Genomic DNA, 26,546 nt, shown 5'->3' on the forward strand with positions numbered 1-26,546 from the left:
AGCTTGCGATCTGCAACAATTCCAAGATCTTTCTCGTTTGTAGTATTGCTGAGCCCAGTGTCCCCCATCTTGTAACTGTGCATTTGGTTTCTATTCCCTAAATGTAGAACTTGGCATTAAATTTCATTCTGTTGTTTTCAGCCCAGCACTCCAGCCTATCAAGATCACTTTGAAGTTTGTTTCTGTCTTCCAGGGTATTAGCTATCCCACCCAATGTTGTGCCATCTGCAAATTTGATCAGCATTCCCTGCACCTCCTCATCCAAATCATTAATAAAAATGTTGAAGAGCACTGGGCTCAGGACTGAGCCCTGCGGCACCCCACTCGTTGCCTCTCCCCAGTTTGAGAAGGTTCCATTGATAAGTACTCTTTGAGTCCGATTCTGTAGCCAACTGTGGATCCACCTAATAGTTGTTCCATCTAGCCCACTTTTAGCTAGTTTGTTAATCAGAATGTCATGTGGTACTTTGTCAAAAGCTTTGCTGAAGTCAAGATATATGACATCCACAGCATTCCCACAGTCCACAAGGGAAGTTATCCTATCAAAAAATGAGATCAAATTAGTCTGACAGGATTTGTTCCTGACAAATCCATGTTGGCTTCTAGTAATCACTACATTGATTTCAAGGTGTTTACAGATTGACTTCTTTATAATCTGCTCCAGAATTTTCCCAGGGATGGATGTCAGACTGCCTGGTCTGTAGTTCCCAGGTTCCTCCTTTTTGCCCTTTTTGAAGATAGGGACAACGTTAGCCCTCCTCCAGTCGTCTGGCACCTCACCCGTCTTCCATGATTTTGCAAAGACAATAGACAAAGCTTGTGAGAGTTCTTCCGCTAGCTCCTTCATTACTCTAGGATGCAGTTCATCGGGCCCTGGAGATTTAAACTCATTCAAGGAATGCGCTCCCATTCTCGAAGGAAGGGCTGTAGCCTTCTTTTGAACAGCCGTCGGTACAGTAGAAGGGAGACAAAGCCGCTGCTTTTTTCCAAAGTCAGGTGGATACCGTGCAGGTTGGTATCTCGGGGATATGATCTCTTCCCCTGTAACTGCTGTTGTTGTTGCTGAGGTGGTCTATTGTACCGAGGACGTTGCTGCTGGGTGAAGGGCTGCTTAGTCCACCAACATGGCTTGTATTGGATGGGTGGCGTCAAAAACCCTATCTTCCTCGCTGTTGTACGCGCTTTTTGGATGGAGTCCATAGCGTCATCGATACTAGCATTAAACAGGCCTTCCCCATCGAAAGGTAAGTTTTCAATGCGTGTCTTAGTCTCTTGGCTGAGTCCTGCTGAACGAAGCCATGCATGCCTACGTAAAGCGATGGCTCTCATCATAGCTTTTGAGTCACAGTCCATCTGGTGTTTAGCTGTACAGAGCTGTTGTCGAGCAATTGCTACTGCTTCTACTTGGAAAACCCTAGCAAGCTCCCTTTTGTAGTCTGGTAGGTAGTCACAAAGGGACCCTATTTTATCCCACAAGAATAGCTGGCAACGGACTATGGTAGCTTGGTAAGCATCTGCCCGAAGACCTAATGATGCAGAGGCATAGACCTTGCGGCCCATAAAATCCAACCTTCTCCCTTCTCTATTCACAGGTGCCGAGTGAATATGTTGCGACTTTCCCTGGGAGGACTCGACTATGATAGAGTTGGGCTTCGGATATTGAAAGAGGAAGCCAGCGTCCTTCTCTTGGATTTTGTACATCGACTCGAGGAATTTGGATGTTGGTGCCATCGAGTAAGGAGTTTTCCAGGATATTTGTGCCATTTGAAGTAAGGTAGGTGGAAATAGGATCGCTACCAAGGCATTTGCATCGGTATGGAAGACATCATAGATTGGGTCGACAAGTTTCTCCGTATGTTGCTGAGTTTCCAACCCTAAGGACTGGACCATCCTCAGGATGTGCTCTGAAAATCGACCCATGTCATCTGACGGGGATGATGGGTCCTGCGATGCAACTGCATCCTCTGGTGAAGGTATAGAGGATGTAACTGAGACTGAGGAGGTGGAATCAGATTGGTAATCGCCTTCTGGGGATAAAGACTGTTGAACTGGAGCAGGTGATGGGAGCCTAGATTGGAAAGACTGGTCTGACCGTAGCGGTATTATTGCCAGGACTGCCGCAGCACTCGGTACCGTACTGGATTGTTCCTGGTTCCGATGTGGACTCGATGGTTGCAGGGGTCTTCTTGATGCGGGATTTATGGGCTCAGGGAAATTTCTCAACACTGGGGGAGGCTGGGCAAAGTGGTCTCCCGACTGCTGTCGGTATCGATGTCGGTAATCATCACTGGGAAGATATGCCCTTGGGCGATAGTATTCCCAGTCAGAATATTCACAGTGTCTCCGGTGTGAGCCCGACCACTCTGAGCCTCTATCCCATTCAGATTGTGGTGACCGAGAACGCTCCCTATAGGCCGGTGGGCGTGGGGATCGAAACCTGATGGGAGATGGTAATACACGACCCCGATTTTCGCTTGGCCGAATTGGGCTCTGCGGAACTGGTATGGCTCCCTGTCGCTCGGAGGCAGGTGGAGTGGAATCCCTGATCTCACCCTCCGAGATTGACTCCATAAGTCCCAGTCTCGGTATGGAGGGTGTTGGTGGTCTCAATACGGAGTGCGTCGCAAGTCTCGGTACCGAGGGCATTAGCGGTGTCGGCTGATTCAGTACAGAGACGGTCGGTACCGATAGCAGTTGTGGAGAAGAAGGCTTTTTTTAATCCTTCCTCTTCTTCTTATGGGCATCAGATGACTTTGGCGTGCGGGCTTTTTTAGATATCTTCTTAGCTGCAGTCGCCACCAAAGATCGACCAGGCGTAAGGGGTATCAAAGCCCTATCATCTGCCATGGTCTCCTCGGAGATAACAAAAGACTGAATGTCAGAGCTCTGATCTTCTGGAGGCTTCCCCAGGCTATGAATTTCGGCCTGTGAAGTAGCATTATCCATCTTTTTTCGACGAATCTCTTTTTGTATGGGAGTATCAGTGGCTTTGAGAGTCTTCTCCTACAAAATGGCCCTTAGGCGATTGGCCCTGTTTTTGCGGGTTTGCTTCGTAAATGACATGCAATGATGGCACGTTTCTACCTTGTGTCCTTTGCCTAGGCAGAGCACACAGAGCGAGTGCCCGTCTGTTGGTGGAAGCTTGCTGTGGCAGCTGACGCACTTCCTAAATGGTGCCTTAATGGCCATACGGACGCTGATGGCGACCGAGAGATCGCTCTGAGAGAACTAAAACTATTCTATTTGTTTATATATAGAGAAAAGAAGGAAAAGAGAAAGAACAGGACTAAAGAGGTGAAAATGTAAGTATTCTAAGCACTAGTACAAGAAAGACGCTAAGAGGTTGGTTCGTACGGTCTAGCCACAATGGCGGACGACGAAGAACTGAGGTATAGGCGGGAACCGCGTGCACATGCGGGGGGATGGTTCCCGCCTAAAAACATTATACTAAGCTATTTGAGGTTCTGGTTCAGGTCTCAGCGCAGGCACAGAGCCCATATGTGTGATGCATAGAGACCACGAAGAAGAATCTATCAGACCACAAAATCCAGTCAAGCTGTCCAGCTGCTGTTACCGAGATGGACTTTGCCATGTTTGATTTCTGCTTTTTCTGATCATAGAATGATAGAATCATAGAATAGCAGAGTTGGAAGGGGCCTACAAGGCCATCGAGTCCAACCCCCTGCTCAATGCAGGAATTGATCAATTGACTTTCATTTCTTTTTAGGGTACATAAGGCTCCCCTTGACCCAGCAGCCTTTACAAGAGTTTCTATATGCTGGGCCTTCCCGTTTCCATTTCTAGTTCCGGCTGCTCATGTTGCACTGGAGGCCACTCCAGAGGTTCTTCTATCTTGGGAGAGTATGTAACAGAGGTGTGTAACAGAGAAGCTTGGCCGTGGCAATACATTTTGTATACGTGTACCTTGAGTTTCATATTTTATTAACAGCACAAATAAAGTATCTTTGGTGAAAGAATCCAATTTGTTCTGAGAAAGGCAGCAAATGCATGAGGCCTGAAGGCTGCCAGGAATGAAAGAGCTCCAGATGGAAGCAGTGGGACTAATGCCGAATTGTCTAAGAACATTCTCTACTAATTAAATTAGAAGTAGCTGGTCTCATGGAACTCTGGATACTTCGAAATGCCTACTAACTATGAAGTTGTTACCCCAGCCAAACAAGCCATAAAAACAGGTTGCTTATCTGTAACTGTGGTTCTTCGAGTGGTCATCTGTGCAGTCACACATATGGGCTCTGCGCCTGCGTGAAGCCCCTCTTCGGGAAATTTCTATAGCTAAGAGACATTTTGGGCGGGAACCCTCCCGTCTCCATTGTGCATGTGCAGGAGGGTTCCCGCCCAGATCCCCAGTTCTTCTGAGACCTAAAGGCCTCGTCTGAGGAATATCAACACCTGTAGGTGTATCTGAAAATCTTTCTAACATTAATGTTAATAATAACAGTAAGAATCACATTAGATAGACACCAAGTGGGGAGTATGGTGGGCGGGTTGTGTGACTGCACAGATGACCACTCGAAGAACCACAGTTACAGGTAAGCAACCTGTCCTTCTTCTTCGTGGTCACTGTGCATCACACATATGGGCGATTAGCAAGCTTTACTCACCGGAGGAGGGTTGGTGTCCTTATGTGAGGATAGACGACAACACTGCTCTGCCAAATGAACAGTCGGATCTAGACCTGACATTGAGTTTGTAATGAGATACAAATGTCATTGGTCGAGCCCATGTTGCTGCCTTCCATATCTCTGGCACTGACGCTCCACGATGAAAAGCTGATGAAGTGTCCACAGCCCTTGTGGAATGACCCTTGATTGATGTTGGGGGTTCCAGCTTTTGCAATTGATAGGCTAGAGTAATGTATTGAATCAGCCAATTCGAAGGTCTCTGAGATGACACCGGCATACCCCTGTTATGCTGGCCATGGCATAAAAATAAGCGCTGCGATTGGCGGAAAGCAGCAGTGTGGTCCTTATAGAAGGCCAAAGCCCTCCTGACATCCAAAAGGTGAAGTGTCTTCTCCAAAGGGGAAGAGGGGGAAGGAAAAAATGTTGGTAAGACAATGTCCTGATTAACATGAAAACTAGAAACAACTTTAGGCAAAAATTGAACATCTGGCCGAAGAACTACCTTGTCTAGATGGAAGACAAGATATGGCTCATCTATTCTTAGTGCACACAGCTCACTAGCGCGCCTTGCTGATGTGATCGCCACAAGAAACACTACCTTTAGGGTAAGCAGTCTTAGGTCAGTGGTTGCTAGTGGTTCGAAAGGTTTTGCTGAAAGTGCATGCAGAACTACAGATAAACTCCAGGTCGGTGAAAAATTCCTCACTGGTGGATTTAAGTTTAATAAGCCCTTTAGAAACTGTTTAACCGTAGGGTGTGAAAAAACTTTACAACCTTCAATGCAGTTGTGGAAATATGAGATAGCTGCTAAGTACACTTTTAGTGAAGAAACTCTAAGTCCCCTATCCATCAAAACTAGTAGAAAAGACAGGATTTGCTCAACTGAGCAGCTTGATGGTAAAAAACCCTGTTGAGTTGCAAAAGCAGTAAAAGCAGCCCATTTCCTGTCATAACTGTTTTGTGTTGATGGCTTTAAGGCTGCATTCAGAACTGCCTGAATTTTAACCGCCCAGTCCCCTGTCACTACTGTGGATACAGCCTCCACGCTGTCATATGTAGTGTGTCGAGGTCTGGATGATATATCTGGCCCTGACCTTGGAACAGTAGGTCTCGCCTCATGGGGTGTTTGACAAACTGACCCTGCTACCTGTTTAGCAGGGTTGCAAACCAGTTCTGTCTGGGCCACCATGGGGTCAGAATTATACAATTCACCCTGTCATTGATAATCTTGGCTAACACCTTGGTTATCAGGGGAAAGGGGGGGGAAGTACATTAGGTGATTGCTCCAGTTGTGGAGGAAGGCATCCCCCATGGATCCTTGCCCCACTCCTGCTCTGCTGCAGAATAGATGGCAAACCTTGTTGTCTCTCGTTGAGAACAGGTCTATCTCCAGGGTCCCCCAGAGGTGAAAGACATCCTCGATGACACGTGGGTGTATCCTCCACTCATGCACTATGGAAGATTGTCTGCTGAAGCTGTCTGCCAATGCATTGGAGATCCCTGCTATGTGTACTGCTGTAAGGGAGATTCGATGTCGGACGCACCACTCCCAAATGTGTATGGTAAGAGCGGCCAGGGGTAAGGACTTTGTCCCCCCTTGCTTGTTGATATAGAACACGACTGTCGTGTTGTCTGATGTTACTTGTATATGTCGGTTGCAGATCTCGATGTTGAAAGCTTTGAGCGCTTTCTGGACTGCGAGGAGTTCGAGGTAGTTTATGGGCGCTCTTTTCTCCTTGGTTGTCCAAATGCCTTGCACCCTTAGTGTATCGAGATGGGCTCCCCATCCTGTGCATGATGCAGCTGTCGTAATCACTTTCGATGGGTGAGATAGGTTGAATGGCACCCCCCGCACAAGGTTGTGCTGGTTGATCCACCACTTTAGGGATTTGGCTACTCTCGGTGGCAACGAAAGAGAAACGCGTCTGGCATTTCTCAGTGGGTTGAACGTTCTGTTGAACCATAACTGCGGTCGCCTAATTTTGAGTCTTGCCAGGGGAACGACCATCGTGGTCGATGCCATCAGCCCCAGCAATCTTTGTACAGTGTGAGCAATGGTTCTCTGTTGTCTTATGAGGACCCTCGCTAAGTTCTCGATGGCGAGAGCTCTGTCAACTGGAAGATAGGCTGTGGTGATGTTTGAATCCAAAACTGCACCTATGAATTTTATAGTTTTTGAGGGATGAAGGTTTGTTTTTTCTGTGTTTATTATAAGACCCAGATCCTCCAATAGAGACTGCACATAGCCGAGGTGCTTCTATAAAGTTGCCTTTGATTCTGCGACTAAGAGCCAGTCGTCGATGTAGGGGTGTATTTGTATCCCTCGGCTCCTGAGGTGTACGCAGACCACCGCGATGCATTTGGTAAACACCCTGGGTGCTGTTGACAGTCCGAATGGCAGCACGTGGAATTGGAAAGGTTGATGTCCTATGGTGAAGCGTAAGAATTGTTGACTGTGGTGGTGAATCGCTATGTGAAAATAAGCGTCCTTGAGATCTATGGAGGTGAACCAGGAGTCTTTTGTGAGCAGTGGGAGAATTCCAGATAGGGAAACCATGCAGAATTTCTTTGGTGTAATAAATGTATTTACATCTCATAGGTCTAATATCGGGCAGATGCCTCCATCCGATTTGGGAACGGTGAAATATCGGGAATAAAATCCTCTTGATATTTGATCTTTGGGTACTGGAATTATTGCCCCCTTCTCCAGAAGAGACCAGACCTCTTGACGGAGCGGCGCTGATGTTGCAGTCGTCCTCAAGACTCCCAAGTGGGGTAAGGAATCGAACTCTATTTTGTAGCCTCTTTCGATGATCGAAAGTACCCATTTGTCTGAGGTAAGGTGATTCCATATCTCCCTCGACGTCGACAGGAGAAGGGGGTGACTGCGATGTTTTGGCGGGAAAGTCAAAGGCGCCGATTCTGCGAATAGCCCGGCTTGCAGCACTGGAATCTTGGTTTGGATGGAAACTGTTTCTTCCCTGTTGGAGAAGGGAAGGCTGCGTAAAAGATTATCTATCTTGTTGGTATCTTGTCAGGTTAAAACCCAGTTGCCTGTACCACTTTCTAGGTTTAAATTGTTGTTGGTTAGAAACTAATCCCATCTTTCTTGCTGTAATTCTGGCCTTCTGAACAGTGTCCATGGCCTGATCTGTTGTTGAATTGAAAAGGCCTGTGCCCTCAAATGGAAGGCTTTCAATCCGAGATTTTGCCTCCTGAGGTAGCCCCGTCGACCTCAGCCATGTGTGTCTTCTAAGAGCTACAGTTCCTACCATCGTCTTGGCACCGCAATCCTCTTGGTGTTTTGCAGTTGCTATCTGCTGGCGCGCCATTCTAGTTGCTTCCGAGTGGAAGACTCTCGCCACCTATGATCATTGCTCAAATTATCACATACTGACATCATTTTATCCCATAAAAATAATTGATATCTCGCCATTGTTGCTTGAAAATTGGAAACTTTTAAGCTTAGTGATGCCTTTGAATAAAAGCAACGGCCCATTAAGTCCAAACGCCTGCCCTCCTTATCTACAGGTGCAGTATGTATCCTCTGCAACCGGCTTTGTGCTGACTCCACTATGATGGAGTTTGGCTGCGGGTGCATAAACAAAAACTCTGCGTCTTTCTCTAGGACCCTGTACATATTATCGAGACGTCTCGATGATGGAAGTAATGCTGCAGGGTCTTTCCACGTTTCCTTTACCGCTCGTGTTAATGTCGGTAAGAATGGTATGGCAACTGGTGATGTAGCTTCAGTATGTATTGCATCAAAGACTGGGTCGACCAGCTCTTCTATGGTCTGCCTTGTTTCTATGCCCAGAGATTGAGCCATTTGTTGTATAAGGTCTGCAAAGTGTGCCAGGCCTTCTGATCGTGATACTGATCCTTGTGCCTCGACTACCGCATCTGATGATGGTATCAAAGGGGCAGCTGAGGAACAAGAGGCTGTGTCCGAGCAGTAATCTTCAACAGATTGAGGGGATGAAGGTAGTTGTATGGCCTGGATCAAGTCTGTTTGCTGATCACTCGGGGCCACTGTTGTTTCTTGGCGTCGAACGGTCCTCGATGGGTTGTCTACCTCTATAATCGCTAGTGGTGCCAGGTCAACATCAATGACCTGATCCGGACTTGAGGCCGATGCCGAAGGTGGTTGTCGATGTCGAGGGGGCGACGATCGATGATCGTCATAATGATAGCGTTCTTGAATATCCTGCCAGTCTCTGTAATAGTAAGTGTGCCTAGGTGGAAGGGACCACTCTGATTGTCTTTCCCATTCTCTTACAGGTGATCGAGAGCGATGCTGTCTAGAGTAGTAATAGTGCTCCCTTTCTCTATATCGGCTGTCGACAGATCTGACCGAGCCTGGTGAACGTCGATAGTCTGATCTGTGATAGAGAGGAGTAGGTGACCTCCGATAACTTTGTCTACCCTCGGTGGAAACAGGTAAGTTTCTGACAGGGGTTGAGCGCCTGCTTGAGGCCAGTTCTGAGCGTTGCCGGCTCGTCCTTTGAAGAGATGCATTATCTCTTATTTCGCCTTCCGACAGCCAGGCAGCCAGTAGTGGTTTGGCCGTCGATGTCGATGGGGTGATTACCACCGCTGTTTGCGGTGTCGGTGGTCGAGGAGGGGCGGGCGTCATAGGTTTCATCGATGTCGAAGTTTGGGCTTGTGGCCATATTTATGTGCCAATTTTTCTTTCTTCTTCTTTGAGAGTTCTGTTGATTTTGGAGTTCTCGCTTTCTTTGATAGCTTTTTTGCCGCGGAGGCAGCTAAGGAGCGCCCCGGTGTAACATGGGGGGGTGTCCTGGCGGGGTCTGTCTGCTCGGGTTGATGACGGCAGAAGTTGTGGCCGTCTGACGGCAGTAATTTTGTACCGCAGCGGGCACACTTCTTAAAAGGGGCCTTGGGGCCCATGCGGTCCAGATAGTAATAGAAAGAGAGAATGAGATATATAAAAGATTGAGAGAGATTTTTTTAAAAAAATTATAGTTAAGAATGAAGAGAAAAAGTGGAAAGAGAGGAGAGTTGAGAGAAAAGGCAAGTCTTAGCTATTTTAATGATTTTTTGAACAGAGAAGGTTCCCGACGAGGCAGTCACGAAGACGGTCGAAGAAGAACTGGGGATCTGGGCGGGAACCCTCCTGCGCATGTGCAATGGAGACGGGAGGGTTCCCGCCCAAAATGGCTCTTAGGTATAGAAATTTCCCGAAGTGGGGCTTCACGCAGGCGCAGAGCCCATATGTGTGATGCACAGAGACCACGAAGAAGAAGTGTACTTCGTGCATCTGTGGCATGGGAAAAGTAAGCCAGGAGAGTGGAATTTTGACAATGGGAGAGTCATGGCAAGAGTTTCTAGGGGAAATGGAAAATGGGGAGGAGATCTGTTAAAAAAGTGAGGGAGTGGGAAATTATATGAAATTGAAAAACATTTTGTTGATATATTGTTTGTCTGAATCCTTAAATTCAGATCTTTATTTAAACGGACCCGTGGCCCCAGCTGCCACAAACCCAGTGCTATTTCTTGTAATTTGTGACTCACCATGGTCAGACTTGTTGTCACACAGCTCCATGATTAGCCTGGAGTTTGGGAAAGTAGGAACTGAAAGCTCTCATGTGTCTGAAATTGCCAGTGTTTGCTCACCTTTACACAAGATGTGACCCCAACTAGGGGAAGAGTTGATTGGCATTTATACTGTAACTGAAAACTAATAAAGAAATGAAGGAAAGGCCTCTGGAAAGTGTTGGTCTAAACTATAGGCTCTCAGTGATTATCTGATTATTCATCATAATTGTTGGGAAATAATTGTCGTAATTCCTCATTGAATGACAAATGGAGTTATTTATACTTCTCTATACTGCGTCTTATAAGCCAGTCTCTTGTGCCACCGGGGGGTGGGGGGGAGGTGCGTCCAAGTTTCTTTAAATACTGACAAGCTAGACCTCAGCACCACAGATGAAAGGAAGCTTGGCAAGCCCAAACAAGTGCTAACATGACAGACCACTGAATCACAAAGTGTGACAGGAATAGGGGTGGGAACTTGATGAACTCACATTTTCAGACTCCTCAACCACAAAGCAGAAACATAGCTTCATGGGGTCATGTTTTGAATCTTTGTGTTCTAACATGAGATATCCCTGTGCAAGATGGTAGGTGGAGCTTGATGCTTTGGATTCTGCTGATTTAATGACTGCCTCCATAATGAAAGCAGTAAAGGACAGATGAGTAGATGTTCAAAAAAGGAACCCCAGAGGGGGTAAAATTCTCACAAAAAGAGGCTGGTACATTTATGTTACACCCCCCTACTGGTCTGCTAAGGGAGGGAGTCCTAACACCTCCTTAGTAACTGCAAGACTACTGAGTTCAGAGGAAAGAATCAGACTTGTATTAATGAAGAGGATGGCAACTGGGGCTGCTCCAAAGATCCGGGACCTATGCCCAAGGAGGTCTCCCTAAAAATGGCCATGCTGAGGAGTCAATCCCCCCAAGAGACCTTTTCTAGAGACAAGCACTCCTTCACACAGGAACCCTACTAGCTTGTCACTTGAGGCAATGACACTCCTGTGAATCAGGGGGTTGCTCAGCCTCTGCCTCAGAGACAGAGTCCCTTGCTCTTGACAAGGATGGACCTACAACCATCTCCTCTGAGGCCTCAGGCTCCTGTGGATCTGGTGCAGTCCTCGGTCTGGGGTGCCCAGGGCTTCTGGGGCCTCTAGCTCTTCCTCTGAGGGCTCCTCCAGTGGGGGCATGACACTTGCTGGAACAGTATGCAGATTGTACCACAGTTATACTTGCGATTGCATACTTTGAATTTTGTGATGCACCTTGCAGTTCAGAAATTTTATCCAATACCGATATTAAGGAAAGTTGCATTCAAAAATGCATGTTAGGTGAAATTGTGTACAAAAATAAATATGAACTTTCATGCTTGCTTTTTTTAAAAAGTGAATTGATGCAGAGATTGGATGGGACCGACTTATGATTAAACACATGAAAAACTATCATGAACTGGATAATAGACTAATTTGCCCATCCCTAGGTGTAGCTCCCCTACAGTTGTTTGCTCTGTGTTGTCTCAGAGTATCCGGAGACAATCAAGCATTTTGTAAAAGAATAAAAGGATATCTTGCTCATTGCTTTGACACAGTGAATACCCTCTATTGAAGGCAGACAAAGAACTAGGTTGTAAGTATGGGATGTCCCTAAGCAAAGCCTTCAGTCTTTGATACATCCTGCCTCCTAACAATGCATGGATCACGACTTACAATGGAGCAATAAATAGGACATAGAATCATAGAATCATAGGATAGTAGAGTTGGAAGGGGCCTACAAGCCATCGAGCCCAACCCTCAGCTCTTTGCAAGAATCTAACATAAAGCATACCTGACAGATCCACTAACGTCATCCTTAGAAACGACTTTCTATTAATAATAGTTATTGTATTGTAAATCATTCCTCACAAATACTGATTCACATGTCCATTTATAATATGAAAAGATCACTGCAAACTTACTCGTGAAATATTTTAGCATGGGGGGGGGAACTGATTTTGTGAATGCTCCAACATGTGATGAGATTTCAGCTCACCACCTCCTTCAGGGCCACCCCACCTGTTAAAGATTTTCTGTGGAGCTAAGGCCACAACATATTTCAGACAATTCATAAGACTGGCTCACAATGCCAGAATCCCCCCCCCCTTTACACATTTCTAAAGTGGCCATAGGAATTACCCAGAATACAGTAATAGGATTAGTATTGATGAAACAGGAACCTCTATTTTACTCTGTTTTTAAACAGAGTTTTGGCTTACTTGGCTGGACTGTGATATGCTGCGGAGCTTTTCATTTTCACGTTGTTGTACAATTGATTCTCCTTCTTTGGTTCTTTCTAGACTCCATCCCATCGCTAACATGGTTTTAAGGGATTCTCTGGCAGGCCATCGATAGATTTCCTTTTCCTGTAAAAAAATTCATACAAATTTTGTAAGTTTTCACCAAGAAAAATTCTAAAGAGAAATTGTTCACAATGACAGATGCAAGTTCTGAAATAAATTAATGCTAAAAAGATGTACCTATCCATGGTATTCAACTTTTTATTACCAGTAATATTAATTATATTTGTATTACTTCCATATTATTCTGGACACTATTTTGCTAAGGTAAATATACCATTAGAATTCTAATTAAAAAATAAGACTGAAATGTATTTTTCACAGCTATTTGGAAACCTGTTGTTGACCACTTAACTAAATTGTTGCATTTAATTTGGGGTCCTACAGTACCACTGACTCCATAATATTACTGTAAATCCCCTGCTGCCCAGTAAGGTGGGGGGTCACCAATCACTAGGGTGATGCTGGAGGGGTTCTGCTGAGAAGGGCCCATCAGGGCATCCTTCCCAGGGCCTCTTCAAATCTGACATCTGCTTTGAGCAGCCTGTAAAATATTTTGTCACTAAATTTTAGTGGGTGCTCTATATGGAGTCCGTGCAGGGACAGGCATCAGCTTTTTTTTTTAACACCTTTTCATGGCCTGGCACTAATAGAAGAAGCACTAAGCAGTATGACTGCTGGCATAACTTTATCCCCACCCCAACCCCCACTTTAATTCCTCTGGGCTCTAACATAGCATGAAGACATCAGGGCCAGAGCCAGCGTCAGGGTGAAGCAAAAATGGTGGCAGCAGGACTCAGTGCTTCTTCTATCAGTGCTGGGCTGTCAAAATAATTTAAACATGCACACACATTGCAACCCAGATACCAAAATATCACAATGTTATATATTCTGTGCCTAGAAATCATATCTGCACAATGAAATTAATATTTATTTTTTAAGGATGGAAGTGCTGCACATAGGTGATTGTAAAATAGCTAAGATAATGTCATGTCAGCTATCAGAAGTCAGTTACCTTTAAATTCTTTCCATTTTTCTGAAAATCTGTGATTTTCCTCATCAGGGAGTGGCTTGGATTTGCCACAAGAGATGTTCATTAATGTCACATTTCAGCTCAGAGTTAAGTATGACTAAGCATACTATAAATATACCTGCGTAGTGGACCACTTCCTAAATACATTTAGATTTTTCCTGGGATGTCTGTTGGAAGAACTAACATGTGATTCGAACTTTCTTTTTAGAAAGTCATTGAGACTTGGCTTCACATTCTAAACTAGAGTCTCTTCCTAGCTAAACTAAGTAGCACGGGTTTACATCTTCTCACATTTTCATTTCATATTACATCATCAATATTGATAGATCAACAAGAGCTGCACATGCAACCTGTTATTTCACTAAATAAAATGTTTAACTTTTCCTTCATTACCTTTTCAGTCAATGTTTTAAAAGGCCTTATTAAAGGATGTGTTTTCATATTGTCATCAAGTGAAGCAGCATACTTCCATCCACCATTACTCTGAAAACAGATTGCATAATTCACACAATGCATAATTAGACTGTTGAACTAATTGCCTGGGATCGTCATGACGGCCTTTTTAAAAGAAAATGGACTAGATAAATTGGTCTATAAAATGTCAAGAAACAAGAAGAAAAAATTCCATGTTCACATACATATAAGACACTACCAGATTTCCCGTGACAACCCCTCCCCCAAGTGGTGAGATAGTCCTGTGTGAATTGGAAGTACCTGTATATAGGATTTCTGCAATTTCTACAACCTCAATAGCACTTCCTGAAGCTGCTGAGATCAAGCAAAATTCAATCCTATAGCCCTATTCAGGTATTCTTACAGTAAAATGTGGGTGGGTGGGAGAGGACTCAGTGCTTCTTCTATCAGTGCTGGTCTGATACACTTGCTGGCCTTGTGCAAAACGCCTGAAAATTCCACAAAGTGACCCGACTGGCTGCAGATTGAGTCAGGTGCTGCAGCCAGAACTGGAATGAAGTCCGGGGGAGAAGGGACGAATCTAGGAAAACTCATCAAACCCCACCCCCCAAACAGATTTCTCTGACATCCGTAGGTACTTGTATAACTGCTTAATATAATGAAATCTCTAAGCGTTTCACATACAGTTATAAATAATCACTACAAATAAAACCTACATGCTCTGATACAATGAGAATAATTTTTACTAGGCTTAGAAACTGCCAGAATATCGATAGCCTCACGAGAGAGAAAAAACATATTGAGAGACATTGCCAGACTGTGTTGCTATGGTAGGACAGTCTAGGACTCCGAAAGGCAAATTTGTCATGGAGATAAATTGGGCAGATTTCTAACATTCAACTTTCATTGTTCTTCAGTTGTCCTTTTCTGACAACTGTCAGATTTATAATAATCCATACCTTGTCACACGCCCATTTGTCATGTGTATGTTCAGCATACTTGTTGACAATGTACTCCAACTTTTCAGGTAGTGTAAAACTGAAAAGGCAAAAGAGCAATATATTTTATGCATAATTTGCTCCAATCAGGCATATCATGGATTTATATTAATTTATAATATTTATATGAAAAAACAGAGTGGTTAGAAGCTTAAAAATCACACTGTTCTTTCTTACAAGAACCAATGTTTTAGCATTACAATTCTGTTTACATGGAATAACCAACCACATATACAATGCTGCTGCTGACAGACTTGTAATAAGGGGCTGGAGGGAAAGCAAGGAATTATTATACCTCCATGTTGTTGTGAACACTCCATTCCATACCATAGCACTGTCCCCATGACTTGACAGTCATCACCACAAAGAAACCATTATCATCACCCATCAATAGAAGAAGAGAATGACATCTACTGGGAAAATTAGTGTTTACAGAATACATTTATCTTTTATAATACCACACTCTGTTAAAGAGAAAGCAAGGTCCTTACGGCAAGTTCGAATAAGAATCACAGATGAGTTATAAACAGTAAGGTCATTGTGACTCACTTCACTGTGTTGATAGGTTTGGGATCAAAGTTCCCTTCAGCATCCACTGACGTCTGCTTTTCTAAAACTGAGGTAATTCGGGTGTCTAAATAATCTGGTGGCAAAGCCCCAGCTATTGCACTTAAACAGGGCAAGGCCATTCGGAAAAGCTCTGGATCATACTTCTGCAGAAGAGATAGGAACTGGTTGGAAAGTCCAATAAAAAAACATGCAAAATGTTAGTTAAAACAACACAGCCATATTGAAGCAGCATTAGTAAATGCTGATAAATGAGGAAGTGATTTTTTTAAAAAAATGCACATAGCATAATGGACCAAATGTACACATTGTTTAAATTGTTTAAATAATCGATTGCTCAGTGGCTGCATAACTTGCGTATATGAAGAAGCATCAAAATTAGGGTGAATATTTCCAACATTGCAAACACCCACACACACCCAACATCTTTCATTGTGTGTGTGTGTGCACGCGCGCATGGTTGTTGCAAAAGAGCTCAACAGCATTTGCTAGTTCAGGAAGCATTGCCCCCATTCTGCATTTTTGTTTCTCTCTCTACATTTACTAGCATTTTATGGATGTTACAAACCCTTAAATTGAGTTTTTATTTATTTATACCATTTCACACAAGTTGTCAAATGCTCACTAGGACTAGGAAGAGAATGAATGTCCTTGTGTTGTGTCACGTTGTATCAATATCAGTAGGGGGGGGGGAGATGGTATTTCAGGAACCCATTTTGTGTTTTTTACGTGCTATAATGAACAAAATCGTGCTCAGCCCACCAAAGTAGTAATTTTCTGGCTTAATTAAAGGCAAAACTGCCAAGTAATATCATGCAAAGTCTATACCTGCTAGCCAGATCTGGACTTCTTTGGACTGAATTGAATCATACCTCCCTGCCCCATCCACCTAATCCAGCCCATTGTAGGGAGGGAAGAAGTATGTCTACCCTACCTATTCATCAAGCCTAAACTAACTGTGGGATGAAACACACCAATTTCCCCCTCCTCACAAAAATTCAAGGGGTGGCGGTATTGTCCAATGCAGTGCTGTGTTCGCTAAAACTAGTAAGACTCAATGAGGTGTATCAGTTTACCTGATAATGTAAAAAAAAATGTTCCAAATCTAAGGTTTATTTCCCTACTAATCAAGTTCCTATGGATCTGGTTCTCTGAATAGTGACTATAGGGATTAAGCGAGAGATTTCACTTTAGCCCTTGGTGCACTTATTTTCACCCTGTATGGGATTAAGTGGTAGCAAACTTAAAACAATCAATCTGTGCAGTGTAAACCAGCCTAGGTATGCACCACAGTTTCTCTTGCAAATCTTTTTCTGGATTACTACCTTTACCTTATGAGAGAGGGAATCAAATATTCCCCAGAAAAGTTTTTCAGTTAAATGTAGCTCTTCTTCAGCTGCAATTCCATAGCTTCCCCATCCAGAAGGCAAACAGTAATATTTCCAGCATTGCTCGTAGTGATTTGTTAGAAGCTATGAAGGCAGAAAAAATATATATTAAAGGAAGAATACTACAAGAAACTAACTTCTCTAAAAAAATAATAATAATAAGGTCAAACTGAAGATTTTCTATAGTTTAAATTATGACAATTTATTTTATTTTTTATAGAACAGAACACTGGACACTCGCCATGAAGGTTCCTTCCAGTTCATAGCAAAGGAGGCATCTACTATGGAAACACATGGCCAAACTTTTAGCCTAATCCTTCTAATTGGCTCCTCCTCTCCAGTTCATTTGTGACCAAGCAACAGGTAAAGTAGCTCTAGGAAGCACAAACATGAATGATACATGTAGAAAGGAGGAAAAAAACTGCTGTACTTCCTGAGGAGACAGGCTCAAGTTCAACTGGATGTGTATAGGAGCCGTGATAACCAATTTATGATTGTGACTCAGTCTTCAAAAATTTTGGATGCTGTGTAGATACCTCTTTTGCTACAAACAGGAAAGAACCTTCATGGTGAATTCTGTTCCCTGTTCTAGCAAGGAGGCACCTACTATGGGATGTGGACAAGCCAAACAGAATTTCAAGGGAGGGAAGAGGCTGAGTCTTGTGGTTTTGGTACTACCTGCTGCAACACTTTCCACCTGATTGAGACTTCCATTGAGTTGTATGTTTCCTCTTACAAAGTGTTGATGGTGTGTGTGACCCTAGAAGAGTCTTTCCGTGGCATGATAGTATGGATTTTAAAGCTGAGGCCTGCATAGGCTGTTAGCCTGAGGCCAAGTGTGAAACCTGCTTGTAGAAAACCAAAGGTGGTCCCAAAAGTCTGCTTTTTTGTAGTTAATTCTTTTTCATTTGCACCATCTGTGGAGGTCATGCCAGGTTGATTCATAAATGCATTTAGTAGATGCACGTCCAGAAGAGAATCAAGTATTAACCAGTTCATGCACTGGTTATTTCTCGGTTGGACTACTGCAACCTTCCTCTCACTGGCCTTCCTTCTTCTCACATCAGTCCGTTGGTCTCGGTCCACCACTCTGCCGCTAAGATCATCTTCTTGGCTCGCCGCTCTGATCATGTTACTCCACTTCTGAAATCTCTTCATTGGCTTCCAATTCACTTCAGAATCCAATATAAACTTCTTCTGTTGACCTTCAAAGCTTTTCACGGTCTAGCTCCTTCCTATCTCTCCTCTCTCATCTCACACTATTGCCCCGCTTGTGCTCTTCGTTCCTCTGATGCCATGTTTCTCACCTGCCCAAGGGTCTCTACTTCCCTTGCTTGGCTTCGTCCATTTTCTTCTGCTGCCCCTTACGCCTGGAACGCTCTTCCAGAACATCTGAGATCCACAAGTTCAATCGCAGCTTTTAAAGCTCAGCTAAAAACTTTTCTTTTTCCTAAAGCTTTTAAAACCTGATGTTGTTTGGACTCTATACTGTTAGTTTTACCCTACCGTGCCTGTTTGCATTCTCTTCCCCTCCTTATTGCTTTACTATGATTTTATTAGAATATAAGCCTATGCGGCAGGGTCTTGCTATTTACTGTTTTACTCTGTACAGCACCATGTACATTGATGGTGCTATATAAATAAATTGATCGTCTTTTTTATATGTATTGCAGGCTTCTATGTTCATATGAGCAAGACCTCAGGAGCAGAGTAGAAGATGATGATAGAAGAACAGAAGGTAAATATATAAATAGGAAAGAAGACAGAAGACAGAAACCTAGTAGAAAAAAGGGGAGAGAAGCAGGTTGAGAAGCAGCAGGTTGAGAGAGAAAATGAGGCAAGCTCTGTCCTGTGAGAAGGCAGGGAACGAATTGGAGAGGAGGAGCCAATCAGAGGGACTGGGCTAAAAGTCTGTGATCCCTGTCTTGCCTTGGGTGGTTGTGGGACCACTTGGGTGGTCCTGCATTGAGCAGGGGGTTGGACTAGATGGCCTTGTAGGACCCTTCCAACTCTGCTATTCTATGATTCTATGGGGTATAACCCATAGTAGAAGCCTTCTTGCTAGATCAGGGAAACATCTAGTATGCTTTTAGACAAACAGTATTCTTATTACTAAATTTATATTGAGCTAACAAGTCAGAATGTTACTTTTCAATGTACTTCCTAATGCTTAAAGGAGTTTCATAATTTTATGAATATTATAGATGTCAATGCTTTTTGTGTCAGGAGCATTTGACTTTAATCCTGTTGTTACTTTAAAAAATCCAATTAAATATACCCACTATGAACAACATGGGGACATTTGGAGCTTTTAGATTGTGTGAGCAACTTTGGGGGGTCTGGGGCCATTTTTCTCCCATGAGTCCTGAATTATTATTTTTTCCCAAAAGTGTCCTCTGTTGCACAACAGAACACCAAAAAAGTCCGAATTAATTTGTTTGCAAACTAAATTTGACAGTTTGGCATTCTGAAGCCACTATGGATGGCATTTCTTTTATTGACTGAATTTGAGGGGCAGTGGGGGTGGAAACACAGCATGGGGAAGTGGGGGCCACATGATGCCCACAGGGTGATTCTTGCCCACCCTTATTTTAGATGCCCATGACTTTGTGCTAAAGCACACACACACTTTATCTAAATAAAATGTAGTGTATGTAGTGATATCTTTGCTTTAACAGAAAGCAATTTGCAACAACGCTCCCTACCTTCTACAGCCCTCCACACTATATCCCATACTGTTATGGAGGTCCCCGAAACGTCAAGAGCAGCTTTTCCGAAGCTGTGCCTGGCTCCATATATATATATACTAGGGATGTGCTCCGCTTCTAATTGGACCGGCGAATTAGAAGCGGAGCGGGGGGCTTCGCTTGCCCTTAAGGCGGAGGCGAAGAGGATTGGGGGGCCGGCGGAGCGTGGCGAAGAGGATCGAGGTGAAGGCGGATCCTTCGCCTCGATCCGGAGCTCCGCCGGAAAGGTAAGTGGGGTTTACCTGGTCCTGCCGCTGTCGCTGTCGCCCATGCAGCGACAGTGGCCCGGCCTGGTAAACCCCCCCTCCTCTCCCTTACCTGCCTCCATCCGCGGTCCGTCGGCTTCTTCAATTGAGCCCGCGGTTCAACCAGGAAGTCTAGGCCGCACTTGCGGCCCAGACTTCCTGGTTGAACCGCGGGCTCTATTGAAGAAGCCAACAGACCGCGGACAGAGGCAGGTAAGGCCCCCCTCTCCCTTGGTCCCTTATCAGGCTCTGCCGCCGTCACCGCACGGGCGGCGATGGTGGCAGGGCCCGGTAACACCCCCGCCCTCCTCTCCCTTACCTGCCTCCATCCGCGGTCCGTTGGCTTCTTCAATTGAGCCCGCGGTTCAACCAGGAAGTCTGGGCCACACTTGCGGCCCAGACTTACTGGTTGAACCACGGGCTCAATTGAAGAAGCCGGTGGACCGCAGACGGAGGCAGGTAAGGCCCCCCTCCCCCAAGGTCCCTTACCGGGCTCTGCCGCTGTCGCCGCATGGGTGGCGACGGTGGCAGGGCCCGGTAACCCCCCCCTGCCCTCCTCTCCCAGCCTTACCTGGCACCACTCCCCTCCACTGCGGAGCTCTGATTCGGAGCCGGAGCTCCACGGTGAAGAGGAGCGGAGTATGGGCGGAGCGGCGCGGAGCGGGCCGATCCGAAATTTTTGGATCGGCCCGTGGGGCAGAGCGGGGGGTCCATGCACACCCCTAATATATACACATACACATACACACACACACACACACACACCTTGAGTGAGCAGAAGTACTTTCCGCTAGGGCAAAGCCACCATTGGAAAACCTACAATTGAATATGTTCATCTTTTTTAAAGGGGGGAAATAAGGAATGAAAATCTAGTCTAAGACAATCCCATTGTAATCAGTTGGATTGAAAAGTGCTTATATTTGGCAAGATCATGCTCTTTATCTTATTTCCCCTTTTCTCTATCAAAATTACCTTCCATTCCCTTTTATAGTTCCCTTGGCCAAAATTATGAATGCCTGGTGTGTCTTTCCTTGGACTAAGCAGTATATATAAAAGAGAAATCATCTCCAAGTAACACATGATGATAAGGACAATTTACATTTTCATTGCAGCTTTTCCCCAAGGAGACCAGGAAAGCAAACATGGATTTCCCAGAGTGTGACTGGCCTAACCACCCAATGAGCAGCATAGTTGAGGACATCTGGATAATGCAATCCTGGTCCAACATGCTAACCTAATATCCATTCACTTTTTCTATTTTATTCTCTACACTGAAGAGTAACTATCACAAAGATCCCATTTTTGAAGACAGTTCTGTAAATTATGGTGATTCTGTCTTGGAGTCTGGCATATTATCTGGATATTTATTGAAGGCTATTTAAAAAGGTTACTGGAAGTTATTTAAAGTTTAATAAATAACCTTATATTTTATCTCCTATTATAATCTTTGCAAAGCTTCTTTGTTCATTGACATCTTGAACTGCAGATATTTTTTTTAAATGTCGTCTTTAAGAGATTCCCAGAGAGCTCACTGATTTCCTCAATTATAGTTAAAGTCATTGCTTCCCCTTGTCCTATTGTAAGGTTTCTTCCTTTTTCTTCTTTTTTTTTTTACTCTTAGTAGATCTACAAGCTGCCGTCAATGACGTATCAGAACCTAAATCATGTTCTTTCATATCTGCCTATATTCTGTAAAAAGACAACTGTAAGCAATTTCTACAGCTTTAGTTTTTATTGTGAACAGGCCATACACAATGGAAAGTTTTTCCTTTTCACATTATCTTAATTGGGCCCTGGTTTAAAATGCAATAAATAAATAAAAATAAAAAACCTTTTATCTCCAAGGACCAGTACCCACCCCTTTTTTTAAAAAATAAAATGTTTTAAGTGTTTTAAATGTTTTTTAAAAATGTTTTAAATGTTTTTAAAGAAAATGTTTTAATCATGGAAGACGGGTGAGGTGCCGGACAACTGGAGGAGGGCTAATGTTGTCCCTATCTTCAAAAAGGGCAAAAAGGAGGAACCTGGGAACTACAGAACAGTCAGTCTGACATCCATCCCTGGGAAAATTCTGGAGCAGATTATAAAGAAGTCAATCTGTAAACACCTTGAATAGTGATCAATGCAGTGATTACTAGAAGCCAACATGGATTTGTCAGGAACAAATCCTGTCAGACTAATTTGATCTCATTTTTTGACCGGGTAACCTCCCTTGTGGACTGTGGGAATGCTGTGGATGTAATGTATCTTGACTTCAGCAAAGCTTTTGACAAAGTGCCCCATGATATTCTGATTAACAAACTAGCTAAAAGTGGGCTAAATGGAACAACTATTAGGTGAATTCACAGTTGGCTACAGAATCGGACTCAAAGAGTACTTATCAATGGAACCTTCTCAAACTGGGGAGAGGCAACGAGTGGGATACCGCAGGGCTCAGTCCTGGGCCCAGTGCTCTTCAACATTTTTATTAATGATTTGGATGAGGAGGTGCAGGGAAAGCTTATCAAATTTGCAGATGACACAAAATTGGGTGGGATAGCTAATACCCTGGAAGACAGAAACAAACTTCAAAGTGATCTTGATAGGCAGGAGTGCTGGGCTGAAAACAAAAGAATGAAATTTAATAGGGATAAATGCCAAGTTCTACATTTAGGGAATAGAAACCAAATGCACAGTTACAAGATGGGGGACACTTGGCTCAGCAATACTACAAACGAGAAAGATCTTGGAATTGTTGTAGATCGCAAGCTGAATATGAGCCAACAGTGCGATATGGCTGCAAGAAAGGCCAATGCTATTTTGGGCTGCATTAATAGAAGTATAGCTTCCAAATCACGTGAGGTACTGGTTCCTCTCTATTCGGCCCTGGTTAGGCCTCATCTAGATTATTGCGTCCAGTTCTGGGCTCCACAATTCAAGAAGGATGCAGACAAGCTGGAGCGTGTTCAGAGGAGGGCAACCAGGATGATCAGGGGTCTAGAAACAAAGCCCTATTGATGGCCTTGTAGGCCCCTTCCAACTCTACTATTCTATGATTATATGATTCTACTATAGTTTATAATAGTTTATATATACACATTTAAGGTTTAAAGTAAACTGCCTTGGCTAATGAAGTGACCATGTAATGGTGAACATGTAATCACTGGAGTGGGATATCAACAGCCTCCCAAACTTTTTTGAACAAAAAGGAAAAACAGCCCTCACGTTAGTGAAACATTTAATGCCATTAATAGAAATGGAAATATTTACCTTAAGTGGCATTTTACAGTATTCATTAAGTAAAGGTACATCAAAAACTAGCCGTCGCAAAAGCTGTTGCAGCATAGAAGGCCGTAAATGACTGTAATTGACAAAGAAATTCATAATTAGTAATCAGCATATATTTTGATGGAGCTGCAAGGCAATTACAGACATGATTGGAATGCAAGGCACTCAGTGCAAGTGTTCTGTAAAACAGATTACCTAAAAGGAAAACAGGAGAGTGATTAGAATCCACTCAGTCATGTACAATGCAAACATCCTGGAGGAGAGGGGAGAAAATCACTATTCTTGAGTAGAAATCATATATAATCAGGAAATTTTTCATTACTGATGTATAAGAACAGGAGTAAGGAAGAAGTAAATACATTTACAGTGCTATCCAACTTTTATTAAAGCTCACAATTTAACAAAAAGACAGGATTCATATTGGCGTGTATTTGATGGTACAGAAGAGGCAAATAATTCTCTATAAATTCTTAATTAACTGAACCCCATCCCCACATAATCTAAACATGACTTTTCCAACCATTCCATCCTGAATAATTTTGCATTTACAGTCTAAAGCAGTGATTAGTGGTGAAATTCTTGGAAGATATAAAACAAAATAACAGGAATAGGTTCTGGAATTTTGCCTCTTTTCCAAATGCATAGCTTTGCTCTGAAAAGTTTCAGGAAGAGATAGTCAAATAAGTAATGTTGCTCTCTTATCAAATACAGACCATGAATTTAAGCCTATGAACTTCTAAAGAGGTATGGGAAGCATTACAGGGTCTCCTTTCACTCCAAACTAACACCTCCTGCAGTCAAAAGAAATTTCTTTGTACATGATTTAAGTTACAAAATGTATATTTAAGGAACAAATTTAATGATTTAAAGGCTCTTTATGTTACACTCTGTGTGCTGTGTTGCAGTCAGGCACATTAACTTGGGTTGTTCCTTTAAGTCGGGGTGGGCAACATCTGCGCCCCCCTCAAGTGTTGCTCCCACCATACTACCAAAATTTGCAGCAGTGCCCAGAACACTGGTGGTTTGCTGCCAAATTCGGCAGCAAAGCACTACAGAGGGTTAAAAAGGGCAGATTTCGCTTGCAAACAAGCTAAATTAGTCAATTTCAACTGTCCATAGCACTTTGCCACTGAAATTCAGCAGCAAATAGCTGGGTGTTTGGTTTTTGTTGTTGTTGTTGTTGAGAAAAAGGGAGAGACGTACACTGGTGCTATGTAGAGCGTGTATCTTTAATGATGAATCTTAAAAAGCTCAAGGTTTCAGATATACAATCCTTCTTCAGGAGCTGGATTTGATACATGTTGTTGTGATTCAAAAGGAAGAATGACGATAGTAATTAGAAAATCGTAGTCTTTTTTGGCGTTCCTGTTGAGAACTATGTTTGCTCTAAGAATTTCTCTCTGAATTTCTCCAACAATTTCTCTCTTTTGTCACCGCTCAATTTAGCAGTGTGCTGGTACTGAGACTGTAGTCTGTAGGGAAGGTCTGGGGCGGTGAAAGTGGCCCCCAGCCTCCACCACCTAAGCTTCCCACCCAGCCAGAAGTACATTCAGCATTCTCTGTCTCTGTTTTCACTCAGAGAATCATGCCGCAGCACTTTGTTTAGAGCCTGAGCAGAGAAGTGAATATAACCGTGTTAAATAAACCTTCTACATTACTAATACCTGCATGGAGTCAGGATCAGTAGTCAGGGTTCAACAAACAGATCATATATGATAAATATTAGTGATCAGACAGTGTTTTTATATGAAACAGAGAATGAGCAAATATACATACTTACTGGCAAATAGCAAGCAAGCATTCTTCTATTGTGTCTCTTTGTGCTTTTGTAAGGGACCGTCCTTTGGATAATCGATATATTATATGAAGCATGGAGTCAATCAGAGTGACAAAATGCTCAGTTCCCGAAAAGAGAGAAGCGCATCGAGTGAGTAATGGAAACACAGCTGTGCAAATATATCTGTTTAGAGCAAGAGCTGTCTCTGTGGTACTCAAAGAAACCTGCAAAACAGATATATGCAAGTATTAAATATATTTTATGAAGTAAGAACGTTGTAAATACTGAAGGTGTTTAAAAAGCCTTTTAGGTGAGAGAACATTACTGCCCAATCAATATGGATTCTATTTCAATATTAAGGGCTTTGTACCTAAGCCTTCACTGGAGGCCTGCACAACATACTACCAAACACAGCCCACCAGTCATGTGTGAGCTTACTAGAAGCTGGACAAAGCTACTGTCCTTGCCTGCATAGACTGGAAAAAGGGGGAATTGTCAAGCATCTGCTAGAAGGCAGATCAGGTCAGAAGCTTAGCAGGTCAGAAGCTGTGCAGGCCTACATTATTTGAACTGGAAACATCTCGACTCTTCATCAGTCTTTTCTATTTTATTTGACAAAATGCTCTGGATAACCTAAAACGTTTCAGGCTCTTACATTAATAGAAATGGTACCCATATTTCTTTATACAGCTCTTCAGTGCTTTTATATATTACACTAGCTATTCACAGACCCGGCATTGCTCAGATCTGTGAATAATGTTTATAACATTTATTTGATAAATAATAAATATCTCTGCAACTTATTCATCTTAGGTTGGGTTTTTTTTTAGTTTGGTTGAGTTAGTAAATTGTTTTGTTAGAATAAATGGAAAACTGTGTTAATAAGAAATGTATTTTAAATTAAAACTTCGTGATAAACCACATTTTTTGTTTTACCTGAAAAGCCTACACCTCCCATCATGCCTTGGCTGGAGCAACTGTTGAAACTTCAAAAACAATCAGGACACACAACACCCTTTCTACCAGCTAAAAAAGATACAAACCTAAGAATATGTTTTCAAAATATACTCAGCATTGCCCAGATAGCTGAATAACATATAGTAGGGAAGCGGATCTAGTGGACATGGAGAATTGTTGTATGCATGTGCTCTGAAGCTATTATTATGGAAAAAAAGGAAAGCATACAGAACACAGAATACTTTATTGGAATAATTTACTATATTTTCAATATCTCCTGCTGAAGAAATTTTATTTATGGAATGTCATGAAGGAATAATAGCAATTTGTACTGGTCATGACCATGAGTCATAGTTTGGTGGCAAGAGAAGACTCTTGGGAGTTCCACTCAAGGCATGCTGGGAGTTGTAGGCATAGGCCTCATATTTTATTAAATTCTTTAAAAATATTTTAAATCCAAATGTTTTTAGATTTTTCAGGTACATTGTACAGCCAGATCTATCAGTGTGCCAAATTTCAAGTTTCTACTCAGCCCCCTAAGATATATGTCTGTAAGGTAATCATCTTAAAGTAGCAGGGCCTGTGAGTTAACCTTTAATCAAATTAAATTCATTTCTTTTTTCCC

General features: G+C 43.1%; 1 protein-coding gene across 1 annotated transcript in view; it reads right to left on the bottom strand.

Moving 5' to 3' along the window:
* The window catches only part of RYR3 (ryanodine receptor 3), a 401,651-nt gene that overhangs the window by 143,365 nt on the left and 231,740 nt on the right, over window positions 1-26,546 (bottom strand). The window contains exons 48-54 of the mRNA XM_063117743.1: window positions 24,968-25,188; window positions 23,170-23,260; window positions 16,872-17,012; window positions 15,523-15,686; window positions 14,935-15,013; window positions 13,955-14,044; window positions 12,448-12,594 (exon numbers count right to left, since the gene is read on the bottom strand). Of these exons, the coding sequence (XP_062973813.1) occupies window positions 12,448-12,594; window positions 13,955-14,044; window positions 14,935-15,013; window positions 15,523-15,686; window positions 16,872-17,012; window positions 23,170-23,260; window positions 24,968-25,188 (933 nt within the window). The remainder of the gene's footprint in view (window positions 1-12,447; window positions 12,595-13,954; window positions 14,045-14,934; window positions 15,014-15,522; window positions 15,687-16,871; window positions 17,013-23,169; window positions 23,261-24,967; window positions 25,189-26,546) is intronic.

This window comes from Elgaria multicarinata, chromosome 2 (assembly GCF_023053635.1).
Source record: "Elgaria multicarinata webbii isolate HBS135686 ecotype San Diego chromosome 2, rElgMul1.1.pri, whole genome shotgun sequence".
NCBI classification, from domain to species: Eukaryota; Metazoa; Chordata; class Lepidosauria; order Squamata; family Anguidae; genus Elgaria; species Elgaria multicarinata.